General features: G+C 34.5%; 1 protein-coding gene across 7 annotated transcripts in view; it reads right to left on the reverse strand.

Annotated features, from left to right (window-relative positions):
• SDCCAG8 (SHH signaling and ciliogenesis regulator SDCCAG8) overlaps positions 1-27684 on the reverse strand; it is a 112285-nt gene that overhangs the window by 73181 nt on the left and 11420 nt on the right. For all 7 annotated transcript variants that reach the window (XM_050315196.1, XM_050315195.1, XM_050315194.1 and 4 more), the window contains exons 4-12: positions 26512-26625; positions 25991-26116; positions 25554-25694; positions 24165-24229; positions 21973-22161; positions 19740-19878; positions 16871-17023; positions 14244-14378; positions 11131-11247 (exon numbers count right to left, since the gene is read on the reverse strand). In XM_050315196.1, coding sequence (XP_050171153.1) covers positions 11131-11247; positions 14244-14378; positions 16871-17023; positions 19740-19878; positions 21973-22161; positions 24165-24229; positions 25554-25694; positions 25991-26116; positions 26512-26625 — 1179 coding nt within the window. The remainder of the gene's footprint in view (positions 1-11130; positions 11248-14243; positions 14379-16870; positions 17024-19739; positions 19879-21972; positions 22162-24164; positions 24230-25553; positions 25695-25990; positions 26117-26511; positions 26626-27684) is intronic.

Raw genomic sequence — 27684 nt, forward strand, 5'->3', positions numbered from 1 at the left:
TTCTTAAAAATAATATATTTTGCTGTAAATCCATATGTAATATACAAGTACCTGTAGGAATACATTTGTAACGCAATGCTATACTTTGTCCTAAGAATGCTTTTAAGAAGGTCAATGGAGTACAGAATAAGCTACAATGTAATTTTATCATGTAGTAACTGTTCTGCACTAACTCCCAACATAAATATTTATTTGTCATTGGGGCTGGAGGGAACTTGCATGTTTTTCAGTCAACTAAAGTATGAAAGGTCATTTGTAGTACAGAATAAAATTGTTTGTATAAGAGGTTAGTGCTGAATAGCTATTATACTTTAAATTCATACCATCTCTCGCTTGTGGTAATTTCCTCATGTAGACAAGACTCTATCTTCTTTAATTAATGAAATTATTCATTCAAATATCCTACAAGAACAAATTATTGTAACCCTGTCCCGGTATTTACATTTGAAGAGCCTTCGCAACAATGTTGTCTCTTTTCAACCCACAAAAATGTTAACCTAAACTACTTACATTGTCACGATGTCAGAGAAGTACAGACTCTTCATCCACAAAAGCATTTCATAATGTTGGGTTTTATAATTTTTAATTTTGTTAAGTACTTAACTGTACACTTTTCCCCCCAAGAACACTCAACAAGAGTTCATGAAGAAAATTTTGATTAGAACCTTGCTTTATCACATGGACTTCCTACCAAATTAAATCGATAATTCCAAGTTCAAATGCAAAGATAGTAAATCTATATACAAAATCGTTAGTACTCTTTCCTTCTAAAGAATGTAACAACCTATTACACTGTCAATAAATTTTTTAAAACCAGGTGTTTAAAGATATTCAGTTATATGTGTTTTGCATTTGTACTTATTTTCAGGGACTTTTGCATATGTTAAATAGAACAGAAATCTCAGTGGGTTCTCTATTCCTCTTAACAGTAGCAGTTCATAAATGTTATTTCTCCATCCATAGTAAGCAGAGACACGAGGTCTTCACTGTTAAAGATAAGGAAGTTCTGCAGCATTCTTAAAATTTGCTTCAAAAATACATCCATTCAGCATACCTTTAAACAAATCCAAACCACAAATTAGTCAAAAAACTAAGTATTTGAAAAAGCGCAACCACAGCTGAGAACATAAATACACTCTAGATCACTCCTTCAGGGAAAAGTTTCAAGGAACAGATGGGCTTTACACCATTGCCTCAAGTTAAACAGGCTCAGTCAGGTTTTGACACAGACCTACAGAAGGAAACAAATTCCAAGTGCAAGAACTTCTGGTGAAAATGTTTCATTTCCATTGGCCAGATGTTGAACCTTCGGGGCTGAACCCAAGAACACATCCATAGATTTCAGTTGTCATGAAAGTGTAGAGAGAAATTCTCAGACACAGAAGTATCATTTCATGACAGCATTTTTAAAGATTCACAGGTGTATTATAATGTCTATTAAAAATATCAAGAAAGCAAACGTGGGGTTTAAAGAACAATTTTACTAGTGCTATTTTCATCAGTAATTCAAAAATTCGGTATCAACCCCTTTACACACTCATATACACATGTATGCACGTGTTTGTTCATGTGTGTAGGTATATACAGAGATATATATAAACATCTTAAATTACCAATATTTGAAGGTACTTGCAGCATGGAGCTATATGAAGAGCAGGAATTGTACACAACAATTCTAGTAATGACCACGGCAGAAACAACAGACAACCTCATGAGAAAGGGATGACAGAAAAATGCTACCTGAGAAAACACGTTAACAGCAACTCAGAAACCAGAAACATCTGATCCAATTATATTTAGGGTTATCAACTAAATTATTCTTTTGAAACACCAGAAAATGCTAGGTGAAAATAATTTGGTTGGAGTCATGCATCATCACGCTGAAAACAGACCATACTCTAAATGCTACGTGTTACTCTGGTTTAACAACTCAGGTAATAGTTTGAAACATGAAGCCTCAAAACTTGAGACAGGTCCATACAATAAAAACCAACCCTCTTCTCTCTCCTGCAAACAATAACAGTCTCACAAACACACTCCATATTGAAATATGTCAAGTCTAGTCCACCATTATGTCATCACAATATAATCAGGATTTAATCTACAGGAAAATTAAAGAATTGATAAATCTTTTTCACTGTTCCTGCAGGGAACCTTATCAGGAGCATTCTTCTGAAACTATTTGGACTCAAACTAGTTTTTGCACTACTTAAGTTACCATTTCTACTGGGAAGCTGCAAGCAGTTCTGTAGCTGCTATCCAGGTCCAAGTGTAATTGTAGGGACAGAAACAGAAACAAACCACTAACTAAAGCATTTTGCTGACAGCTCAGTTTCTTATGCAGTGTTAATTTGATCCCTCAGTGCCTATCACCTGTGATACGGCTTTTTACAAGATGATCAGAAAGTTATTTCTTCAAGGTACTTAACTTTTCAATGTATGTGAGAGACAAGAGATGGAGCACAGAACTGCAAAAAGACAGATGACAATCCTGCATTTAAGAAAATCTGAAACAGATTTTCAGTATAACAAGGAACAGAATTATCATAATGTATATGTACAACAAGACTACATAAAGGTTAGAACAGGCAACTTCTGGTGCTTAACTCCGCAACTTTAATGTTCTTATTACTTCTGCACATAATTTCAAAAGTACTGTTTAATCTTTCTTGCTCTGCAGTTGCCCAAACTCCCAGGAATATCAACAGGCACTTTGCCATTGAAAGATGGCAGGTTAAACCTCAGTAAGAGAAACACCATTATTAGTAAGCTGTAACACATTACCACCATTTCACACACATATTCAGTTACACGAAAGAAGTTTTAATTAAACATAAATTAAAACACTGGTGGAGTATCACAGCAGTAAAATTTAATTCTATATCAATTATTCTTTTTTCAGCATTACCACCAAACACCTTTTGTATTTTAAGTTTTCAACTTTGAAGTATATAGGACCCTTCTATATCTTTTCTTGAAGCACGTAAGTGTTTCACTTCTCATTCCTTAGTTTATGATGCATTTACAAATTATCTTCAGATTTTCACAAACGCATTTTTAGGGGAATACACTGGAGATGCTTATTCAGTGACATAAATTCAACTTACTGGAAAACATAAAAGATGATTTCTCAAACACTGAATCAGTCCTCAAATATCCTCTTCATAACCTAACTGAAATTACCTGCATTTAACAATACTTACATATATTGTAAAAACATGCTTTTTAATTAACTTTATCTCTACAAAATCTGATTAAAGGAAATAATAGTTTCATTCAAAACAAGTCAAATTAAAAATTAAAATAATTGTTTAATTCTTTTCATGCTGATGCTGATTCTATTGTACGCAAAAATGCAACTTTAAATTTCAAACTAGCAGATGTTTTTCATAGAATTTTAAATAGCAGCCAACTGACAGACAAGATAAATACTTTTTCTTTTTAAACAAATGAGAATGATTAAGTGGTGATAAAAGAACTTGTATTCTGAAGTAAATGTAAAAACTTTAGAAGAGTTCTAAAACATAAAAAATAAACTAAACCCAAATTAATTCATAAGTGATTTATGACATTTACTGTTGTAGCAGTACGGTCACATATCAGGTAAGAAAATACACAGTATTTTGCACTGACTATACCATTGCACAAATTCTGCAGTAAAATAATTTTGGGGAGGAAAATATTTATGAGAATTTACAGTACATTCTCTTTGTTTCATACTTCATTCTCCACCATTAGTATTAATTTTAATTTATTAATTTATTTTTACTATCTTTTATTATTATTATTGTTATTGTTATTATTGTTGTTATCATTAAAGATTAAAGGGGCATAATTTAGAGCCAAAAATAAAGGAACAAATATAAAGTAATAAAAAGTGAAATATAATTACTATGGTGGTTGGTATTTGCAGGTACATCCCCCAGAGGCAATCAATACCTATAAAAACACACACACACTTCTACAGGCCCTGGTGCTCACAAGCTAAGTTTCATTTAGTAAAGCAGGCGTTCAGAGCAATGAGACAAGTGATAGTGCACAGGACCAAGGTTATAACCATGGTCTTTCAAAGAAGTGCCCCCAGCATGGCCATTCATATGTATTTAAAAATTATATGTACCAGTGGCAGCAAATTTTTGCACTACTTAATTATCTCAGTTCATGTTGCTTTCTATCCTCATTAATGTATTAATCAATCAGGGACAGAACTAATTGGGAGTTACTTTATTTTTTTTTTTAATTAAAAAACCCAAACAAAATAAGACTGGTTTTGTAGCAAGATTTTGAGTATTTTACTTGGAGAAAAGATAACTATCAGTCCATATGCAGCAGGGGTCACTTGCATTCATTTCTATCCTAATCCTGATATCAATCAAGCAACTCTAGGTTCGGAGTGGTCTCTAAGCCTCAGACCTCCCAGGCATGGCCATCTGACATAGCATATTGCACCTGAAGAACTATCCAACTTTGTAAAGAGAGTTAGGGCCATCACAAGGTTAACTCCCGCCACATCCCAGCCGTGTCTTTCTCCCTTTTACACTGTGTATGACTTACTGCTGCTTTCCATTCAAATCTGAATGAAGATAAAAAGCAGTTATGAAAACTAAATTTGGGTTCATAAGGGAAACCTCCTTTGTGGAAGCTGTGAGAATATACAAATCCAATGTACGCAAGGCTTAGAAGATTTCAAAAAGACCATCATTTTCTAAGAGGTTAATTCACAAAACCTACAAGACTACTGTAAATTCTACAAATCATCTAGCCCAAAAGAGGAATCTGAAAACCTTTCCTGACATGAAAGGGAAGTAATGTGAGCAGAAACACAAGAAGTAACCCCAATAAACACATGTGGTTCCTTCAAAAAGTTTTTTTCTGTATGGCTGGCTCAGAAACCAATTGACCTCCTAATTGACCAGAGGAATAAGCAAAGACATAGCCTAGGTAAGCAATGCAGGATGCAATTAGTTGGATGGCTACTATTCTAACCTGATCTGGTGGGACTTCTGAATTCCTCAAAAACAGGTAGTTTTGTGACCACTTCATCAGTTGTAACAGCACTTGGCAGTACCACACACCTTGTGTGCTCCAGTAAAAGGCAGAGCCTCAAGAGGAGAGCCATTACCTAAGCAAAGGCCATCAGCCACAAACCCTCTGCTTCCAAATCGACCGAGAATTAAGAGACAGGACCCTGCAGTTCGCTAGGAAGAGCAGGGGAGTAGCATGGAGGTGGATACTCTTAAAAGCACACATTCTAAATCTCATTGAAGTAAACTTTATACCTACAATTGTTATCTGGGGCAAGAAAAAAATTTATGTTGCAAAGTATATACTTATGAGTATACACACATGCAATTTTTTAATTAAGAAGTAACCTCAAAGGCCTTTGTGGCCTTGTCTTTGTGCAAACTCTGAAAGAGCAATATGGTCCCTGTGGATAAATACCCTGGGAAACAGACAGGAGTGAATAGTGGAAACACATTATATAAGGATTTTACCTCATTATTTCCATGAAAATATCTGCTTTTAATTTGCCAAAATATCTGAACTGCAATACTATTTCAGGAACAAAACTTCCAATCCCATAGATTGTTACAGTCACATTTTAACAGAGAACATTGCTGTACTACAGATTAGCTCAGTAGCCACTGGTGGAGATAAGAAAGTGATTTTGTTCACAGTGGAACACAATGTTTGGGTTTTTTTAAATAAATGGATTGCATTGAGTGGGACAGGGGAGAATGGGGTGGAGCAAAATATATGGTTTTCTTGCTGATAAAAGAATTTTAGAAAAGGAGAGATGCATGTAGAAAGAAAGATGAGGAATATTACTCCTACTTTATTATTGAAAAACAGGAGAGAAAAAACCTTGTTCCTTTTATCCTTTCCAACACTATTTGAGACTACTGATGTGAGACTGATTCTTTCCTCCTGGACAGCATTAAAGAATAACTGGAAAGAAAACCTATGCAGTAACAACTGACAAGTGATAGGGACTTTTATACTTTTTCTTTTGACTGTTGACACAATGACTGTTGATAAAACAGTCATTTTTTCTAGGCAAACAAGAAGGAAAAAAAAAAAACCACAAAAGAAAACAAGTACTTATTTAAGTATATATACCCACTTTATCACGAGATGTGCAATTCTTTTCCTACTTTGAACAATGTTTAATGCACACGAATATCACACATCCATATACTGTGGGATGACATCACTCTGGATGACAGAACACGGAACAAGATTACATAAGCAAACTACACCTATGAACAATAAAATCCTGATTTACCAGCTGTGTTCTTTCTCTTAGCAGACCTGCTTAGGGGAAGCAGACTCATACAGAAAATGCAGACCCATCATTACAGAAAATTCTACAACCAGGAATCCTGGTCCCTAGGATTTTTCTTATGGAAAAATGACAAAGAATTTAATGAAGGCTGCTCATACCACTGATCCCTATGGAATGGATGGCTGGCAAAGGAAAGCAATGCCACGGCAGAGCAGCAGCAGACATATTATAATTGTAATTAAACATTTTTGTTACATATTGCAGGGTTGCAGGTCAAAGTCTTCCTCAAAAATCTTGAGATGAGCTAGTAAGTTCAGCTATAAAAAAGAGTGATGTTCCTCCTGAGCAGGTCAGAAAATTCACATCAAAGCAAGGCATAAAGTACTGCCATTTTATCCTTATTTACTCCTTTTCAAATTAATGCATTGAATGCCCAAAACACAAAATGCTTCCTTGGAAAGAGTTCAGTTACAGTAAAGGTTATCACATTTTCTTAAAGTTTTCTTGCCAAATATTACTCAAGTATATGTTTACTGATTTAATAGAATTTCTTTTCAAAATAGAACTTGCAGAGTATCTTTAGAACTAATGAGGTAAGAAAATGTCAGATATTGGACTGTCACAAGAATACACATAACACATAATGTTAACCCTTCTTCACCACTTCTATTAAAACTTGGAAGTTTCAGAACATCTGGTGATATGCTGAATGCCACAGCTTGTGAAAACTCTAGTATTTAAAAGGCTGACTTACGAAAGCCTGATATCTATTAATAAGACAGTTTCAGTGAATCGAGGTCTTCAGAAGGTGTTACTTGTCTTGCACTGGACACTCTGCATCATTTCCAGGATATATACCCAAATTCTTGGCCTGAATTATTTTTGATGAACACAGAGTCAGTAATCTCTCCTCTTATAATGTCTAAATTAGGTTACTATAAATCATGGATTTATGACAAATGAGATAAACATTCCCAAAATACCCTTTGGCAAAATGCTTTTGGACTGCAATTTTGCCAGATTTTTATTTGTCTGCAAAATTGTCAGTCTATAGTGTACAGAGGCATCATTTAGGTTCTGTCATATTGCACAAAAATGCTTTGATGTGTAGCTCTTCCTATTTGTACAGGTTGTGCCAATGCTATGCAGAAAACTCTTAAAAGTCCGTAGGTTTTAGTATAATATTTCTGAAGCTTTTCATTCTGTCACAGGAATTGCCTCAAATAGGCAACAGAACTCTGTAACCCTCCACTTCAAACTACGCCTGCCCAAATTTAAAGGCTTTTTTACAGGTTAAGATTACCAGTTTGGATTTACTTCTACATCAAAGTATTTATCTGATTCCTCAAAACAGAATAAAACAAAATGTAAAAGCTGCAGTTAGTTTCTGAAGTTGAATTTAAAATGTCCTATTACTTTATTACAAGGATACCACAACTCCCAGTGGAGCAGTGTTACTTGGTAAGATCTAATAAGGATGATGTCCAAATTGGCTTTGACTGCATAAACCAATACTAAAAACTGTTTTCACTTCTACATGCTGAAGCTTGCCAGATTTTATAAACCAAATATAAATTATTTCAGACAGAAAGCAAATTATTAACAGTGAACTTCATTTTTATAAGGCAGAGCAGAAAAGAACAAGTGAGACTAATCTGAGGAACAATTTTTTAGCGTGTCAGAAGTATGATTTCTGTTAGAAATGCACAAATTATGCCATGCAGTGCTTATAAATTAACAAAAAAAGTATTACAAAAGTGAGGTCCTGCTGTGTCAAATATGCCACACAATTTTTGTTCTGATAATAGCTATTTAGGTTAGGGCGTGACTTTTCTCTGATATAGCTGTGCTAGTACAACCCCTAGTGTGGACACAGTTTACTGCCATGAAGGCATTATATTCATACCACTTATAAAGCTTGTTCCTAAGCAGTAAAAGTATTAGGTAATACACTGTTATTTTAGCACAGCTACAACCACAATGGGAGGGCTGAGAGAGAAAAAGAGAGGGCAGTAGGTGATGCTACTTTACAACATACTGGGCCAGATGAACAGATGTGGTTTTTGTGTAGAGAAACCGCGTGGTACATGTCTTTCCTCCCACCTCCCTCCATAATCCTGATGTTAATCAGGATCATGATGGATGATATTACAAAACAGTTATTCAATTTAAATGGAAACATTGCTCATTGCTTCTTAATGTTTATTTTAAGAAATATTCATATAAAATGTTAATAACAGGTAATCATAAGAAATATTGACACCTTGATATTAGTCCTAACCAAGCAATAAAGATATGAAAAGGATAAAAGAGAATATGACCAAAGACATATACTCCCTGTAAATTCCCTAAGTGATGCAAGTTCATTCTTGAAGAGCTTTATAAATACCAGCATACGATAAATAAGTACCTACATTTATTTGACATATATGTATCTCATGATCCTAAATCGTACATGTGGGGATTTTTGCCTATTCTGACACACCTGAACAGTTTTAATCCCTTTTTTAGAAGTCACTACATATAAAAGAAAAAATATCTTCAAAACTAAAATTTATCCACACCACAATTAAAAATACAATTATACCCCAAGAAACAGTAAACTTACTCTCAATATCAAACATGATTCTTTCCTTTTAAAACAGAAAAAAAGCATCATTTAATACAGAATAGCATGAAAATACTCATACATTATTGTCTCTCTACTTTTAAAAAAAAAAAAAAAAAAAAAGGCATCTATTATGAACAGATGGTGGCCAAGGAAGGTATCAGCTCTGTCTCTTAGCCAGAAGGTCAGGTCATGGCTGAGAGACCAAAGAACAATTACTGTTTGCTATTCAGTGCCATATAAGATAAAACATTTCAAGTTTTTCTTTAAATACAAAGCTAGATGTGATTGAGCTGTTTTCATTTCATTTACATGAAATAGTTTGCAGTTACTTATTAACATTCCTTAAAATTTGATTTAAAAAAATTGCAGCAACAACAACAGAACAAGGCAAAAATGAATAAACACTTTTCTTGGGTTCCCTTTGAACATGTTAAATAATACTAGGACTTATCCAGAACTATCTGGGTTCTTAGAGCCACAGCTATAAAGAGCTGCTAGATACTGAGTCTGAGAATTTCAAAATGGTTTGTTTTCCCCTTTTTTTTTAGGAACCAACAATCATATTTGAACAACATAATTATGTAATTACTGAATTATCTAATCTTTATCTAATTATCTAATAATCTTTGCTGATAGGAACTCCCCCTCACATCACTTCACTTTATATCAAATTTTAAAATCACCACATTTTGGTGTACTCATACCCACACTGATTAAAATACCAGTATGTCAATACACGAGGTTAAAATATTTTGTTAAATTTTGCAATTTGTTCAAAAGGCAATCCTGAAGCAAGTTGGAGAACAGGATATAAAATCCAAGATACTTCTTCAAGTATCTTATTAAACACATCCTGTTTTATTTGTATGCCAAGATTATGCCAACTCTTTTATCTGTGATATCTGTCAAGGCACAGACGACAAGCTTGTTTTTTGTTTCTCAGTGTCCTTAGGCCTAAAGGATGAGAGAACAAAAAAAAAAAAAACACCACCAAAAAAACCCCACCAACAAAAAACCAAAAACAACAAAAAAACAACCCTGAAAAGAAAATGCTTTAAGACCTCTGTTTTTCTGCGCTGTAGGAATTTCTACACATGTTGAAGGGTTATTTTATCTAATAAGCTCCTACTTTGGACTTTAGTATCCTTTCATTATAATTTGAATTAATAATTGCTTCCAGACTAAGCTTGCACTTTCTTAAGTTAATAAACTTATTGTCCTATAAGAAACTTTGGGGAACTGGTAAACAAAAATATAATTTTAGAAATACTGCATTTTTTCCCTAGATATATTTATACACAGGGAATGATGTGTTCAGTTATTTACAAGAAAAAGAATGATTCAAAACCTGCTGGATAGGCTGCTCAAATAACAAAATGCATATTAAAAAAATTACCCTCATGTACATCTTATATATATATATGTGTATTCAGAAGATATCCATTCATGTGCAAATCACAACTATGAAGGAATAACTGAAAGTTTGAAGTCCTAGAGAAAAAAATGGATAGAATTTCAACAAAATGGGCACTACAAAAGATACGAATTACACCTGTTCAAGCTGTTTGCCAAGTATGTTGCAGGTTACTCTAATAATCCTTCTTACTGCATGGGATGTTTTCTCAGAGACTACCTGTTAAGGCATACACTGATTTTTGTATTATTATAAAACCCAGTTTTAGATAAGCAACAGTTAATGCCAAGTGGAATTTTTCTACCGTTATTTTTTTCTAGAAGGTTACTTTTGTTTTGGTTCTGTTTTTTTTTAAACTTTTGTGAATCGCAGTATTCATTAACCTTGAATCTTTAAAGAAATTGGAAGATAAATTATTTTCATTTTTAGTATCCTTATGTTATGCTTAGAGTCTTTAATGTTCTGTCAGGCTGCATGTATAGGTAATTATGTGTGGATTTATTTGTGAGAAAAAGTGTATGAACATATGTATACAGTACATACAATTTAAGTACTTCGTATAAATACATATGATAGAGTAATTCTATATGAAAGCATGGGATGAGTAATATGCAAAACTGAACAGACTAGGGCTGAAAACAAGATTAAGAAAACCAAGAGGTATTTATTTAGCAGTAATAGCTGGCTTTTTGCCATTAATTTAGAAACCATTTAACACTAATAAATGACCACTATTAGAAAAATGAATCATTCCAGCTTCTGAAATAACCCTACTTAGGCTACTAATAACTGCAAAGTTATAGCAGTATTATCTCTTACCTGGTCCTTAATTTCAAGCTCCCTTATAGTTTTTGTTCTGTACTCTCTGAGCTCCTTTTCTGCCTCATCCTTCTTCATTTTGGTTTGATTCAACTGATAGCGCATTTCTCCACACACCTGTTAGATTACACAGACAACACGATCTGTAGCTTGAAGGGTAGACCAGGGTTTGCAATTAGATCTTTTGGTGCCCTCTACAGGTCATTGAAATGCAACATATTTTAAATTTACAGATATTTTAAGTCTACTACGGTGAATGTTTTTATATAAAAAGGTGGATCTGAATTCTCTATATAATCATTAACTTTGAAATATGCAGTTCCTTCTAGATTCAAATATATTTGGATCAAGATTTTGCTAAGTATAAATATTTATGTTGTAAATATACGCCACTAAATACAGTTAAAATACAGTTACTAGTTTTATATTCTTCTTCCATTCTCTGTAAAATCCCAAGAAAGTCTATGTCAACACTTCAAAACCTAGAAATAAAGGATGTATCACACTCCTATATAAAGGTGTATTTTCTTAATATGCCAATTTTTAACTGTTAAGAAAGAAATTTAGATGTTAACTACAATAATTTTCGAAGTTTGATCAGAGCTTTACAGACTTATAGCAAACTTTAAATTCTTTAAAAAACAATGCCTAATTTAAGTATCTCCATAATCCAGAAGAAATGGATCAAAGCAACATTTAAAGAAATCACTTCCCCACAGGACAACTATTCTCTGCTGTTGGAGTGTTTGTCATATTGCCTCCTCAATCCTTTCCACCTGAGAGCTTGTCATCTTCCGAGGGTCTGGGGAGGGGTTAAGAGAAAGTGAAAAAGAAATAAAAAAAGAACAAAACAAACCCAAAAAATTCCTCCCACATAACTTTTTTTACTGCTGTGCAGGGATTTCTTCAATTTCTCAATCTAAGCTGTCCCCTTTTTGTGCCATCACCTCCAGTTTGTGCCTGTTCATTTCACCTTAATTAACCAAACATAAATACATGCACATTCCCTAATGAGAATGCAAATGTGTTTATTCACAGCTCCTCTTAGACAACTTTCTTTCCAGCTCACTCTGTTTTCCTGCATTGCTTACACTCTTTCAGCTCTTGCTTCCTAAATGAGCACCCTTTAATTTGCTGCTGCAATCCTCTGTGCTTCTCAAAAATGCTCTCACATATTCTACAACCTAAATTAATTTCTATTTTCAGTCTTAGACCTTCTCTCATTTTCACTATTTTTTTCTCCTTCTTCTTAAAAAAAAAAAAAAAAAAAGGTAGGGAAAAAGTAAATATGCATCCTGTAATGAAATCACTCCAGGAAAAAACTAAGCTAACTGTTGTAACTTTTAAGAAGTAGCATCACTTATAAATGCAAAGGACAGCTTGTGAATTTAGCCACTGCAAATAGTGCAAAGCAGCAAATGCTCTAAAGAATGGCAAACTTCTAAAGCATTTTTTTAAACACTAAAATATCATATGCAACTAAAAAAATCATAATATGCAACGGCATAGCTTGCAGACCCTGTCTCTTTCTACCTCCTCCTTCCTTTACGTGAAGAATGAAACAAAATGCAATATGTCACTTCCTCCACGTAAAATTAAAGAAATACAGCAATCCTCGCCTTCAGCTCCTCCACAGACTGTACAGAGTGAGTAACACAGAAGAATCAGCAGATGGTGCTGTCCTAATAACAGATTTTTCAGTCTCCTCAGGAATGAAGGAAATTTTTCTCCCCCTGACTTCTGTTACATGAGGACAAAAATATTTCAGCCAAAACTCAAAACAAAAGTGTTGCTATTTGCTGTTTTTAATAATGGCAAACTCAGTTTGGAAACAAGTAGTCAGATTCACAACAAAGATGTCGCTTACATGGCCAATGGAAAATGTGACGGTGATCCACATAGTCCTGCCAGATCAATGGTCAAGGTGTTCCTCTAGGATTTTTGAGACTTCTCAGTTTAGCACAGTGACACAAATGAAGCTTTCCAGTCTCTCAGGATAGTGCAATTAAAACAGAATATAGGCTATTGCAAGGTAACCACCTATTCAACTTCGTACTGATTAGCCTTAACTGAAGCAGGGACTGGAACCACAGTAGCACTCTCCTGAGAGATGGCTTCAAATCAGCAGGCTACAATATTATTCTTTTCAGATCAATAAATATTTATACCTACTACCCGCTCTTCACCCCTGTAAGTGGTGCTAGTCATCTGTAAACACAGCCTGAAAGACCAAAAGTGTGTTTCAGAAATGGTAAATCAAACCATTCTGACATGCTTAAAATACTCATTTGTCTTTCAGCTGAAATGGACTTAAAATTTCTAGTAAGTTGCAATGAGATTTTACTATGAATTTTCAGCAATACTTTCACTTATTTCTACCAGTTGGGGAAGCAGGGGAAGACAGAACTGTTGAAAATCTTTCCAGAAATCTCTAGAGGCCTAAAGAACCTTGCACTTAACAGCTGAGAAGGTAGGATGGGTCCTAAAGATATTTGGGAAGGTATATAGACATTTCGAGAGGCTGTAACAAAGTGTTTTTTTCATTCTCATGTTAACCCATATTAAAGTTCTAATAGATTGAGAAACATTCAAAATAAAGCACACAAAAGTGATACACCTACACTAGACAGACGTTAAGCTATAATTCTTAATTAGAAGAAAGATCTCTTTGTAAGGGACATACAATCAATGTTAATGAATAAAGCAGTATACTACACAAAAAGTCTAAAGGAAAGTATTTGACAGTGATTTGAATTTGATACAGCTCCCTTTATTTTAGCACTGCATGTCCCAGAGGTAGCCATTAAAGACTATGTTGTCTCATTCAGACCAAATGCAATTTTAATGAATTTTTAAATAGTTTTAAATAGTATTAAGTAGTGATCTACACAGATTGCAAAGTAGAAAAGTTAGCTTTTGCATGACAAGGGGCCTAGGCAAGCTGAAAAAGTTATCTTTTTACTCCTACGGCTGTGCCTGTGGGATATTCAGATGAAGCCTGTTATCACATGTTCTTTATCAAAACAGGAAAATGGAGAAAGAAAAAATTCTCATCTTTCAGGTCACAGTGATAAGGAAAACCAAGCTCAATACTCACTTATAAATGTGCTTACCTTATTCATCTCCATTTCATGAGATGCAAGCTGATCCCGTGATTGTTCTAACTGGTTAACTAGAGAGTTCTTTTCACTTGTAATTTTCTTCATTTGAGCCTCCAAAATGGCCACATTCTCAGATAGGGTTGCCACCTGCAAAAAGTCCAAGAACACTGTAATGACACAATTTGACCAAACACAGACCTAAATTTTGTGGGAAGCTCTCCTCAAAAGCAACTGCATGTAGACAAAATACATAGTATTAAAAATGCAACAAAAAATAAGCATGTACAATAAAATTTATCATCTATTATTAATAATAGAATATGGCTAAATTATTGCAACAATAGGTTTGTAATTTTGAATTAATTTATGACACAGTAGTTTATTTGAAACTTTTCATCAACTGGACTAGTCTCCAGGAATTTTAAGTATGGACAAAGTGTCACAAGTAGCTGGTTGCATTAGTTTTGCAGCTGTAGGAGTACTATTGATCACTTTCTTATCCATCCTTATGTAGATTGTTTAAAAATAAATCATGTCCTCCCAGCTAAAGAAAACTCTCATTGCAACCACAGACTTCAAATTAATTTTCAATTTCAGAAAACATTTCAGCACTATAGATCAAAGCATGATGTCGTACAAAACCCATATAGAAACAGTATATTAAAAATTCTAATGTAATCCAGATGAAGTTTTGCTGAATGGTAGAAAAATGTAACAATAAAACAGAGACAGTGAGCCTTCAGCTATTTAGCCCTGACGCTTACTAATATAAGTGGAAATAACGGTGTCTGACAGTTCTAGGTTAACTTACAGAAATTCAAAGCCAAACCTAGAGGATTATATATACATAACTATTTTTCACTCCTTATACATCCACCTGAATTATGTATCATGCCAATTCTCTCCTTCAAACAAATAATTTCATAAAGTGAGTGATAAAATATTCATATGAAGTGAATGCACACTATACCATTTCTACTATCTCATTAATCCTAAAACGTAAAAGCAGCTAATAATATGTAGGTGTATACCATTAATATAGAACATAGCTTTCTACCAAATCATCCCATATCTTTAATTGCCAAGCATGATGTCATCATAATGTCGCTACATGTTCTTTAATGTGTATGCAGTATTTTAAAAAAGGACTACAACTCCTTAAAGTGGGAATCAGTTTCAGTAAAACACATCTCAGTGAGTGATGAAATATAAAGTAATGTGATGACATGGAGTGAAATATTCTACCAAAAAGAAGTATGAAACGCTTATCTAATAGGTTGTATTTTGGAGTGAATACTCTGTAATAAAACAACTCTGTAGCTAAAGAATTAACTTCATAAGAGGGATACCATGACAGATAGCAGGGAGTTAAGGGATTGCTTAATGATGTCTCATTGTCTCCAGAGTAAGGTTATTTTTTTTATTTCAGTTTCCCCGGCAACAGATTTCTGATGATCAGTTAACTTACTTAAATATCACTTAGTCCCTATCACTGCGCTTAATTCCTGTTTTTATAGCTGGTACTGGAGTCAAAAGCTTTGACTTCCTGTAGCAACTTAGGATATTATTCCACCATCTCACAATACCAGAAATAGCACCAGATCACCTTGGTTCCCTGTTTATGTTAGTGGCTTTCCAGTCATTTTACAAGCAACAACACTGCTAAAGAACCTTCCCACCCCCCTTTTTTTTTAAACACACTTAATTAGTTTATCCTGTTCAGTCTGTGTTCTCTGAATTTTTAGAAATAAGCCATACAGTCATAAAAGAGTCCCAAAATATGGAAAAAGCCTACAATCAGCAGAGAAATTCACTCTATTGTTTCCAAACCTCCATCAGAAAATAGCTGAAGAGGTTGCACGTCAAGCAAGCATGAATATCGCTAATTCATGAAGTATTTATCTCTCTACATTTTCTTCCCTTTTCAATCACCTTAGAAGTGCCTCCTCTATCACGTCTCACAGGCTTTACTGCTGTTAGCATGAGGTTTTGTCTGTAGACTCCATCGGGCAGAAAATCTTTATGTTTTATATTCAAATTGAACTACCATTCAGAAGTCTCAAACAAGGTTATCAAGACTACCACAATGGTCACAGCATAAATAATAAGACAGATTCTCTCTCAGAGAGTTTATAAACATCAGTAAAAGTGAGAAAAGAGATTCCAACACATTTCTGCAGGTGGGAAAACTGAGCATATGATAAGATGACTCTGAAATTATGATATCATAACATTAATGTATATGTAAGATCAAAGCAGCAAAGAATCCTAAATTTGACATGTGCTAACTTCTGAACGTTTGACTTGCCAAACTAAATAATTTTTATAAAAGAGATATGTACAAACCTTGTGTCACACATTACTTAACCCTTTCCTACTTTGACAATGTGCATTAGAAAACAGTATGCAGACTAAAAGAAAGGGCATAACACCAATAATGTAGTATATGTATGCAGTGACATAGCATAAAACCCAGTCATTCAAAGGATCACTTATCCACCACAGCTTTAAAGCAATGGTAGAAATGACTTAGTGATCCCTCAAATCCAAAACTGAAAACGAAAGGCAAGCAAACAGAAAGTTTAAAGAGGATGATACACTCATTCTAATACACAAACAGGAAAAGAACCAATTCATACCATTGCTGCCAATTCCTCCTTTTCTTTCTTCATTTCTTCCCGCACTGCTTCTTTTTCATTAGCCCTCTCATTTAGCTGGGCAGCCAATTCCCTTTCAAGAGAATTCTTTTGCCGTTCCACTTCACTTTTCAGTTGCTCACAGTGGACTAGAGCCTAAAAAAATACAACAATTTTCTGATGTGGAAGAAAACGAAAATTTATGAACAAATACAGTATGTATCTAATGCCGTCAGAGAAACCAATTTGCTACAAGAAAGGTCATCTTTTTATTTTTTATGTAGTTATTACGATGCTTATACATACCCTATTGTGTTAACATCTAAAACAGGACTAAGAAAACTAAAATAGATGTATATGTTTGTATGTATATACATGTCCTACTGCATAAACATACAAAACTAATTGCTTTTAAGAGCCATGGCAAAGATAGAAGCATTTTCCAAATAAATAGCTGTTCTTCTAAAAATATGATTATTTGCCTTGCATTTAAAATTCCTGAGTGCACATCACCAGACTCAGTCTCCAATATTTGACTCCTTGCAAATACTGTGGTTACTGCCTAACTGCATAATTTAGGAAAAACATATGGCAAAATTAATAAAATGTATACACTTGCACTTGTTCTCCCTCTGAAGTGCATTACTGAGTGCAGAACGCTAAGAAGAAACCTGAAAGAAGCAAAGATAAATACAATTTTTAAAACTTTTTTTTTTTAATTTCAGGTTTGTAGAAAATTAATTCTACTAAAAACCTCATAAAAGTACTGCTCAATTTGAGGTTCTCAAACCAACAGGTTATAAATGTGTTTTCTACCAAAAAAGAAGAAACATAAGTTGAAGAAGACTCTCAGAACACTATCTTATAAAAAAGCTAGGGAAACAAATATATTTATCAATGTTTGCTGCCGTATCTCTGCCGAAGTGATAGAATAAGTTTAAATCAGAAACACCCTCCTCTCTTAAAAGTAAATCCAGCTATTCAAAGCACCCTACAGGCAGCTTTGCTAGCCCACAAGTAAACTAGATTTCATTTCATCATTTCACTGATATTCAGGATATCCTGTTTCAAAGAAGCTAGAGTAACCTCCTTTTAGGAATCATACAGTATTAAACTGATTGTTTTCTTTTACTCAAAGCCAAACCCCTGTGCTCCGTTTCATGGCATTAGAAGCAAGTTAAGTGATAGTATTTTAGAGAATGCTCTAAAAGTCTGCAGTAGTTCTATGTCAATTCTCTGAGACCCTTCATGGGATCCCTTTTATCACATCACCAGTCTATTTTGGTGAAGTACCATTGTTTTGACTAGAGAGTGAGCAATTCAAACAATTATTCTTTTATGCCATTTATGTTGAAAATACATTCCTGATTTTCCTTCACCTATGTAAAATCAACCTTAACAGACTTCCTCCTTGCCCTACACAACAGGCAAGGGGCCACAAACTACAGAGACAACCAAAAGGCAAAAAGAAATGGTGGTTTTAAATGATAAGCACCAGAGGTTGGACTTTTGATCAACAGGGTGATGAAACTGCAATTGTAGGATTTGGAAGCTCAATGTGTTAACCCCTCACTTTTCTTATATGGACTGTTCTACTGGATTCTACGCTAATTATCAAGAAAAACAGCACTGAAGAGTAGAATAGGACTGGGGAAAAAAAAGATTGTTTGTAGTTACTAAGATACACCAGTATCATGTAACAATGCTAAATTAACGCAGCATAAGTAAAAAATTTCTTCCTGTTCCTTCATATTAAAATAGTTTTGGAGTATCAAAGAAACCAAACTACTATTCAGACTTGTACACAAGCAAACAGCACTTGACAAGACCCTACACACCCATACACTTCTCTTGCAGCACTGGATGAATAATACCAAGCTGATCAATAGAGCATTTATATCAATCTTGTATGCATTTAATTAAAAAAAACCCAAAACAAACCAACACTCTCTCAATTTCATAGTAATTCACTAATAATACAGTAGATGTCACTACCTATCAAGGAAATAATTTAGGTCAATATAGACTGATTGTGTATAGAACTAGAGCTAACACAATAATAATGGCCAGTCTTCGCGAGCAAAGATCCGGGGAAGGTCTTTACACCTTCCAGCCTGCGCATTGGATTTTTTAGGTGAGACACAGTGTGCGCGGAACTGAGCCCACCCTTTAATCCTAAGGTTCATCTGCCGGGGCCAAGCGAGCTTGGACGGTGGCAGTGAGGTCCTTAGGACGTAGGTGGGTTGCCTTTAAGGGCTAACGAGCCCCACCTGCCCGGGAGTGGCCCTGACCGGGAATCGAACCCGGGTCTTGCCGGTGACAGCACCGCGCCCTTACCACTAGACCACCAGGGGCTCCAGAGCTAACACAAGCATTACATCAAAACTGGTTTTAAGATTATCATTTACATAACACCAAAAGCTTCCTGCAGGTAACATTAGACAGGACTTCTCATCTTCAAAGAGCTCTGATAGTTAATCAGTTCTTGCACTGCTCTTATCTGAGGCAAAAAGGAGTTGTTTGTAAGCCTTTTAACTATTCTTTCCAGAGTAGGTCAGAAATGTGATGCGAAAATTATCCTCTTACATGTCATGAATGCCTTTGAAAATTCTTTGAATTTATATCACCTAGTTGTGAAGCTATATCAGAATTTAAAAATTCAACGCTCCCTACAGTATTGATGAGAATTCAAGAACTCAAATACAGCATTCATGTTACTGCTCAGAAACAGTCACACAGAGCAATTGTTTTAAATCTACTACATCATTTCAACATATGACAAAGGTCTAACACATACTTGTTCATTAGCATGAAAACTAACATTTGCAGTAGAACTGAACACTGAAAAGTTCTAATTTCTTGATTAATTTACCTTTATTTTTTCCAAATTGGCCTCTTCTGCCATTTGCACAGCATGTTCAACTTGCTTACAAGCATCAGATTCTCTTTGCTGCATCTCTTTCATGTTTTGTCTCAGTGAAACAAGTGCATCCATCAAGTCATCTCTTTCTCTGCATATAAAGAAAAACAAGATATCTCCTCTGTATCTTAAGAGAAAAAAAAAACAAACACCATGTATATAAAATATTAAATATTAACAGATACGACACATAAGGACGGTGGTAAGTGAAGCAAGACTAAAATTCATTGGTTAAGAGTGAATGACAACACATACTGCTAGCTTGGCAGATATTGAAAATATCACTTGCTTGATGATCTGTCCTTCATTTCAGAAGGATGGACCATTACAGAAAATGCCAATAATTAGAGCAGGTCTCAAGTCATTAACATACTGAAGCTGAGCACATTCTGTTGGCATTACAAAATGCAGATCCATTCCAAAAAAAAAAAAAAAAAAAGCAGAATAATGCAATATGGAATTACACTGTCATTAAAGGTAAAAAAGGGAAAAAATAATAAAAGGAAGGATTAGGTTCAACAAGTAATTCAGATCACTATGTATATAAAATGAAAATCTGTATCCCATCCCTTTGGTACAAACTGGAACTAACTAATCAATAAGCCACCTTGATTCTACATCTCCTACGAATTTTTGTTAACTAAGACACTAAGATCTGTACTAAACAGTGCAGCAGAGTTCATAAAACCGTAATGCTTAACTTCACCTTTTAATTACTTTGCCATGTTAAAAACTTTTACCTTAAGAATTTTAATGTAAACTGTCTGTAGTTTAGGTGCAACTTGAGATTCTGGATGAAAACTGTTGTGTTTGGGTTTGGTTTCTTTGGGTTTTTTTTACATTTGTGGTCAAAACATTTTTGTATTTGTCAGAGAACTAACAGCCATATTTTGAAATTTAATTTCTACCAGAATTGGACAAAGTTCCTTTGAAAATCCCTACTGAAATATTTTTGGTTTTAATAAACTGCATCACAAGCAGATGTAGTTTTTAGATTTTGTTAAACCTCGAATGAAGTAATTGTTTAAGATAGATAGATAGGTCAGCTCAAATCTTTTCCTTCGAGCTGCCTTATAATACAAGAGGACAAGAATGTACTGAATTATAGTTTGTTCATATTTTCTAACATCTGTGACAAATAATTACCAAATGTAGATTTTGAAAACTGACTATTCAGCAACAGAGCTTTCCCAGAAAATTCTTGGACTTGATATTAGAAAAATATACACAAATCCTGGCAATGGCCATCAAAGGCATAGGGACAATATCCACTTGATTGACTATACATACTGTGGACTACATCCCTTCAGTCTCCTTACTTCTAACTGAACCACTATTTAATCTCCAGCAGGCTTATTCTAAAACTTCAGAAATCCTATGAAGCTTCAGATATCTGACAACAAATAAATGGCTGTTTAACCAAGTTTGAAAAAGTTGCAGTGTCCTATCATTATTACTAGTAAGTAGAGAGGCAGAGTTTTTTTCAAGATGGTGGACTAGCAGAATTCCTAAGGAAAAAAAATTAATGCTGTTGGGGTTTCTGGATTTCATATATTCAGCCTGTACAGCTGTTTTTAAAAAATTATTTAAATAAAAGCTAGAATTAAAAAAAAGTTGCAGGAAATAATTTCATTTATTTTTATCCAACTTCTTTTCCCTGACTTATTGTCAGGGAAGATCTACTACATGTGTTTTTGGTCGGAAATCCCTACCCCGAGCACCTGATCTACTGCTGATGTACCTGAAAAGTTCCCCAAATGCAAGGAGAACAAAGTGAAGCCAGAGAAAATTCCAGCTACAGAAAGACTAGGAACTTTTGCAGGAAATAATCAATCAAAATACACGGATTTCCACAATATTTGTGCTGACAGAAAGATTTGTTTGTACAAAAAGTGCAGGAAAAAGACTATAAATAGCCTCATTATCTGGACAGCCCAAAGTACCATAATTACATGATAGTGACTAGCATTCCTTCCCAGTTGAAATAAGTAGAAAAACTGAATTATCTATCTCAAAATGGTTGGGACCTACATTCATTGCCTTTAGCATTATGACTTCAGCTTGGGAGTGTACTGTTCCATAGTGCACATCTCCCTATGAATGCAACCCAACATATTGAGACTGAAATGGTTTATTGTAAGCATCCATACTTTCAATGACAAAGTACATACTCCCCCAAACCTACTTCGTCAGCCTTTCGATGGTCTGCACATGAACATTACAATGGGTCTGTGCAAGAACTGCCTCATGTTGTGCACATTTCAGACACAGACCACCAACCCGGCTACAATTTGCAGCTGAAACAAGTGACTTCTGCTGTTTCAGCCTTGCTTCCAAATCTTTGCATGTCTTCTGAGATTCTGAAAGGTCTTTTCTAGAAAGAAGAAATAAAAGATATTATTTGCAAAATCAAACATTTCTGCAAGTTATAGTCACATCCAATATACTAAAAAGAACTGTAAGAATCTCTGTAATTATTGTACACATTTCAGTAGGCTAATAAAGACTTTATTAGAGAAATAACAGTTGAACTTCTCACTTAAAGTTAATAATAGAGAAAACAATACTGTGTTAATTTGTTCCTTCCTCCTGTAGTATCAGAAAATTATTAGATAAAAAACTTGTAGGCTTAGATATTATCTGAACAGGATATAAGATTTGTTAACAAGAAACACTACCAGCTGTATAAATATTTCAATACTATAAAAATTTTCTGTTGTTTTGATTAATAATATCACTAACTTCATATTTACTCTCTACTCTTAAGACAAGAATCCAGATCTATTCAGCGCATTCACTCTGATCCAGGGATATTCATGAACTTGAGGTCAAACAAATGTGCAGAAAGACAGGCCAAGTTTTTTACTTGTCTCTGAAATTTTTACCAGGTGCTCTGAAGAATTTTCTCCAGAATTTCCAAGCATGTGTCAGGCTGGGGAGATTGCAAGCAGTAGGAATGCTAACATCAGGAAGTTCCAGACAAACGCACACTGTGCACATATAGATCAATTTGACAAATTGTGCAATGAATCCAAAGCTTTTGGTTTGTTATGCAGGCCATCTGGGTAGCACACACATAGGAAGTCTGACACATTCTGGTTGCATCGGATTTACTGTGCACATGATATATACACTGCATGCATGCTTATTTCCATCTGGAAAATCTTCTGTGCACTTTTTCCAATTTTAGTAGCTGGTCTATTAAATATAATCCACTATAACCTGAACAGAATTTGCTCTGCATATATCCTTAGACAGTCATGGTACAACAGACCTATTGTTGGAAAGCCTTGGAAAGAAATCAGCAAGTCCTGTGTAAATTCATGCTTGAAGTTAAAGACAGTCCCACTGAAAGTGATATAATTTCTCACTTCAATTAAAATTTAGCTTTGCAGAACTTACAGTTTGAAAGATCATGCCTCTTGGGAGAAATCAAGAGGCTGAATAATGTACTTGAGGAAATTTTCAGACTACTTTAGCCTCCTATAATTATTTCTGAGTATACATACCACTTTAAGCCAAGTGGGAAAAAAAATAAAAACAGCTGAAATTTAAGATCCTCCTTTACATTCACTAAACAACTAGCTTTGCATGTTTCAGATTTCACCACTGCAGACAGTATTATTTAAACTTGTCTCCCGACTAGTAACTCTTTTTACATAGACAGAAAAGCCTAGAGTTTTCAGATATATGAAACCACAATTTATTTAGGGAAAAGCACAAATTAACAGTCAGCAGCAGTATCATTAATGCAGGTGTACAAGTGGAAGTTCAGTCCTGAAAACCATATCTTAAAGTGGTTACCCCTTCCTCTGTTTTTTCATAATTTGTTACCTATTCAAACGTTGAATATTTTGAGGAGTACATGAGGACTTACTTTCATATATTTTTGTGTTTAAAGAGATGCAAGTTACACAACTGGAAGCACTGCCTACAAACCTTAAAATTATATATTCCTGCTCCAAAATCATTATGTGGCCTAAACTATTTTGATGCTTAAGATCTCTGAAATTTGCAATATAAAAGATTAGTAGAAGACTGCTAATTATGGAAGGTCTCACACAAGATACAATATTAACTGCTCTTTTTTTCTTTGATGTACCTTAGCAGACATGGTGTTTATCTGAGGAAAGAGGGTAAAACTGATAAAGACATCTTATATTGCTACTGTATAAAGTAGCAGTATATTCAATTTTTTTTTTGCTGCATTTATATCTGAGAAAACTTTCCACAAAACCAGCTTTCAGGGATACTGTCAGAAAACACAACACTCAGGCATTCACGCATTCTCCTAGTTAAATTCAGATCAAGAGTGGTTCATGCTGTTATGGAGTCATTAACAATCATTTTAAGGAAAAAGTAAACATTTCACTTTACCTTAGAGACTGTATTTGAGCATCAAGGATATCGACTTTTTCTTGATAAAGAAGTTTTAGATTCTCCTTTAGAAAATATGGGAGAAAAGAAGTGTCTTTGGCTTTCTTCATAATAGTCTTTACAAATAAACCTAGACTTCAGACACATTCATTCTTTTCCCCTGAAGAAATAAACTTGTTGAAACACTAGTAGCAGAGAAACCTAAATATTTCACACTTCTGAATGTCTACAAAATGAAAATTTTCTTATTTCTATATATCTAGCCAGAAATTCATATGGTAAACTGTTTCAGCTCCAACTGTAGCCCTCTAAAATGCTTTACCCAAATTGATGATCGTATCCCGAGTTTGTTCTTGCTTTCCTGTAAGTCAGAAGATATTAAAGAGGAATTCCAAAGAACTGGAAGTAGACAGGCTATTTATTTATAATACAGTGTATAATACAGTGAGTTACTTTTATTACCTGGTGAAGAACAAACTATATGAATCAACTACACTCATGTTAAATGCAATGGTGATAACAAATCAGAGAAAGCACTAAAATTTTAGTTCACTATGCAAGATTCTCTTGCTTTAAATGTGACAGATGAAGAAAAGTGCAATTAATGTAAAAACCTAGCTTTCAAATAACTGCAGGCATAAAGGATCACTAAGAATAATAGCATAAAAATAAGAAAACCATATTTTTCAGAGAAAAATTTAAAAATACATTTAATTGAAGAATTAAAGGACCCTATACATTTTAGAGTGCACATATGTACATGGATTAAAAATATCAAAACTTTTCAGTTAATCAAGCTTTTTTCCCAAAAGACAGCAATGCCACCCCACTACTCCAGAGCAAAAGAAAAATTTAATATCTTGCCAAACTAAAAATACAGGATAGAGACAACATCATCTCTCAATCACTAGGATACCTTTGTATGTCTAAAAGCCAAAAGCATGTAATTTAGCTTACGGAAAGCCGACCGCACAAAGCTACTTTTGTACCTCACTGAGCCCATGCTGCGCCAGGAGCAGAACAACTCATTGCAAAAGAGCTTGTGTAGAAGGCAACATAAATTACACCAGCTAGTTCCCACCTGCTTGGGCATTGTGTTACTAACTAAGAATCTCCAAAGTACAGTGGAGCCATCATCTTTAAACAACTTATCTGTGGAAAGTCAACATCTGCAGATACAACCTGCCATCTGTATCTAACTGCATAATATTAATTAGGGCATAATGAGAAGATGAGGTTTAAGAGCATAAAATTTGAGGTCATATTATGGTTCAGTCAACCAAAACTCCTCCTGTGTCTGTTACAAAATTAATCATCAGAACTGCAGCAACAACAAGGGACTGAAAGTTTTTGCAAAGGTAGGACTCTGTGAAGAAAGTTTATACCAACCAGTTCTACAGGCCATTTTTCTATGCCTCCAGCAACTGCTGTAACAAAAGCCTGATCTTTGTTACGTGCTGGTGATGAGGTGACAGGCTGAGGCGTGCTAAAGTCTTTACCACCTGCAGGCCAGGAGTTCTGAGTATTTGCCTAAAACAAAAATATTAATGCTTCAGTTATAATCATGCAGGCTGCTTTTTTAAACAAATGCTACTTATGTAAGTACTGAATCTTACAAATTTCAGTAGAATATAAGAACCAATAAACAAGTTAATTAGGTTAGCAACCTATGATAATGATGTTACCCAAGGAAATCCATGTTTGCAAATTCTCATTAAGTTTTGACTAAAATTCAGTTAGCAAATAACCATTTGTATAGCCTTCCATAAAAAGAATCAGGTCAGGTCCCTGAGCACTGATTAAAACGACAAAAACTAAAAACCTACCGAGGCATCTAGAAGAGTTTGTTCTCTCAATGTGTATTCTGCAGTTAAGAATTTCAGTTTCTGATGAAGTTCCTCATTTTCAAGTACAACTGCTTGTACTTGATCTTTCATCCCAGACAACTCCTCCTATAGTATAAAGGATCAGCATGTAAAAGGCTCCTTGAGACAGCTATCAACATTGGAATACATCTTGAGACCAAACAGTTGAGATTAACATTCTCAACTGTTTTAACCCTTTTAAGAGGGAGTAAGAATACTCAAAAGATACATGGTATTTTTGCAGCTTGAATTCCCATATAACTACTTAAAAAAAAAAGCTTATTTGTATTAGGACTAAAAATCTCCTAAAGACCCTTAAACACCAGAGACTAAGAAACACGGTAAGGGATCTACTGAACTGCATTTGGCTCAGTTTTGGTCATTACAACAAGCAATCCAAAGTCAAAGATAAGTTACTTTTAAAGCAGTTATTCATATTTGGGGCATCAGGGTTTTAGTAGGTCAAATATATTGTCTGATACCTTGCAAAACTTCACTTCTGCTTCCAAATGGTTAATGTACTGTGATTGATCATTGATTATAGGAATGAGATCAGAAAGGACTGGTGAGTCTCCAGGTACAGCTTCTGGGGGTTTCTGAAGGAAATAAAGAATAGTATGTGTTATTTTCCAGTTTTCCATTTATTGCAGTAAGAAGTTGCTTGCATACAGAATACATGTACACTTTTCTGGTGTGAATTCAAAATGCACACAGAGTTGTTAATGGAATCCTTTCAGAGGAACAACAGGTACATTTCTAGCATTAGTTCATGATTCTGGATGAAAACAAGCATCTTTATGACAATCCCTACCTAGTTTGAAACTGATACAATCCTAACATCTGTGATCTGGGGTCAGAAACATATCTTTTTGTGCAACAATATGCCATATTCCTAAATATAATTAAAGACTTGAAGATCATAGAACTCATTTTCAGGAACTCATGAGGTATCTGGGACTACAACTGGAGAAACAAATGGAAGATATTCAGAAGCCTTTGGAAAAACATTTAGAGAAGGAACTCCAAATTTGCACCATGTTTCATCTGGCTCAGTGCATGTAAGTCCCATGAATTCTAAACTCAGAATTCACTTTGATTTAAAGTCTGTTAATATTACTACTTCATAAATTTTAAAAGAAATGAACCACACTTGTTAAAGTGTATGTAATATAGCCCTGATGATATTTGTCACTCATTTTTCTGTTTTGCTGCCTTTTATTCATCCCTCCCTCTTCTCTGAAAGTGTAATGAACACCTTGCAGCTGACACCTCCAGCTGAATGAAAAGATTACACCACAACAGTGTTAAAAATGTGGGAAAACTCCATTTCTATACAAATTATTTTTCACTGAAAAACAATGTGCTAATATTTAACCTGAGAAACATCAGTGTACTGTAAACAATAGTGGTAACAAATGGTTTCACTAAAAAGAAAAAAAATGTATATTTTCCTGAGAACCCCTCTTTGTGACTCTTTTAAACCTTTTTTATAACATAATTGTTATAAATTGATTAGAAATTAATTTGGGATTTTTTATTAATGTTCTGATAATATAACATGTTATAGGGTGAAAGAACAATGGTCAGGGGAGGCAGGTATTTAAATTAGGCTGAACATTAAAATCAGAACTGAAAGACACATCTGATCAGTATGA

The sequence above is a fragment of the Myiozetetes cayanensis genome, unplaced genomic scaffold, assembly GCF_022539395.1.
Source record: "Myiozetetes cayanensis isolate MyiCay16 unplaced genomic scaffold, myiCay2020 scf2-11, whole genome shotgun sequence".
Lineage (NCBI taxonomy): Eukaryota > Metazoa > Chordata > Aves > Passeriformes > Tyrannidae > Myiozetetes > Myiozetetes cayanensis.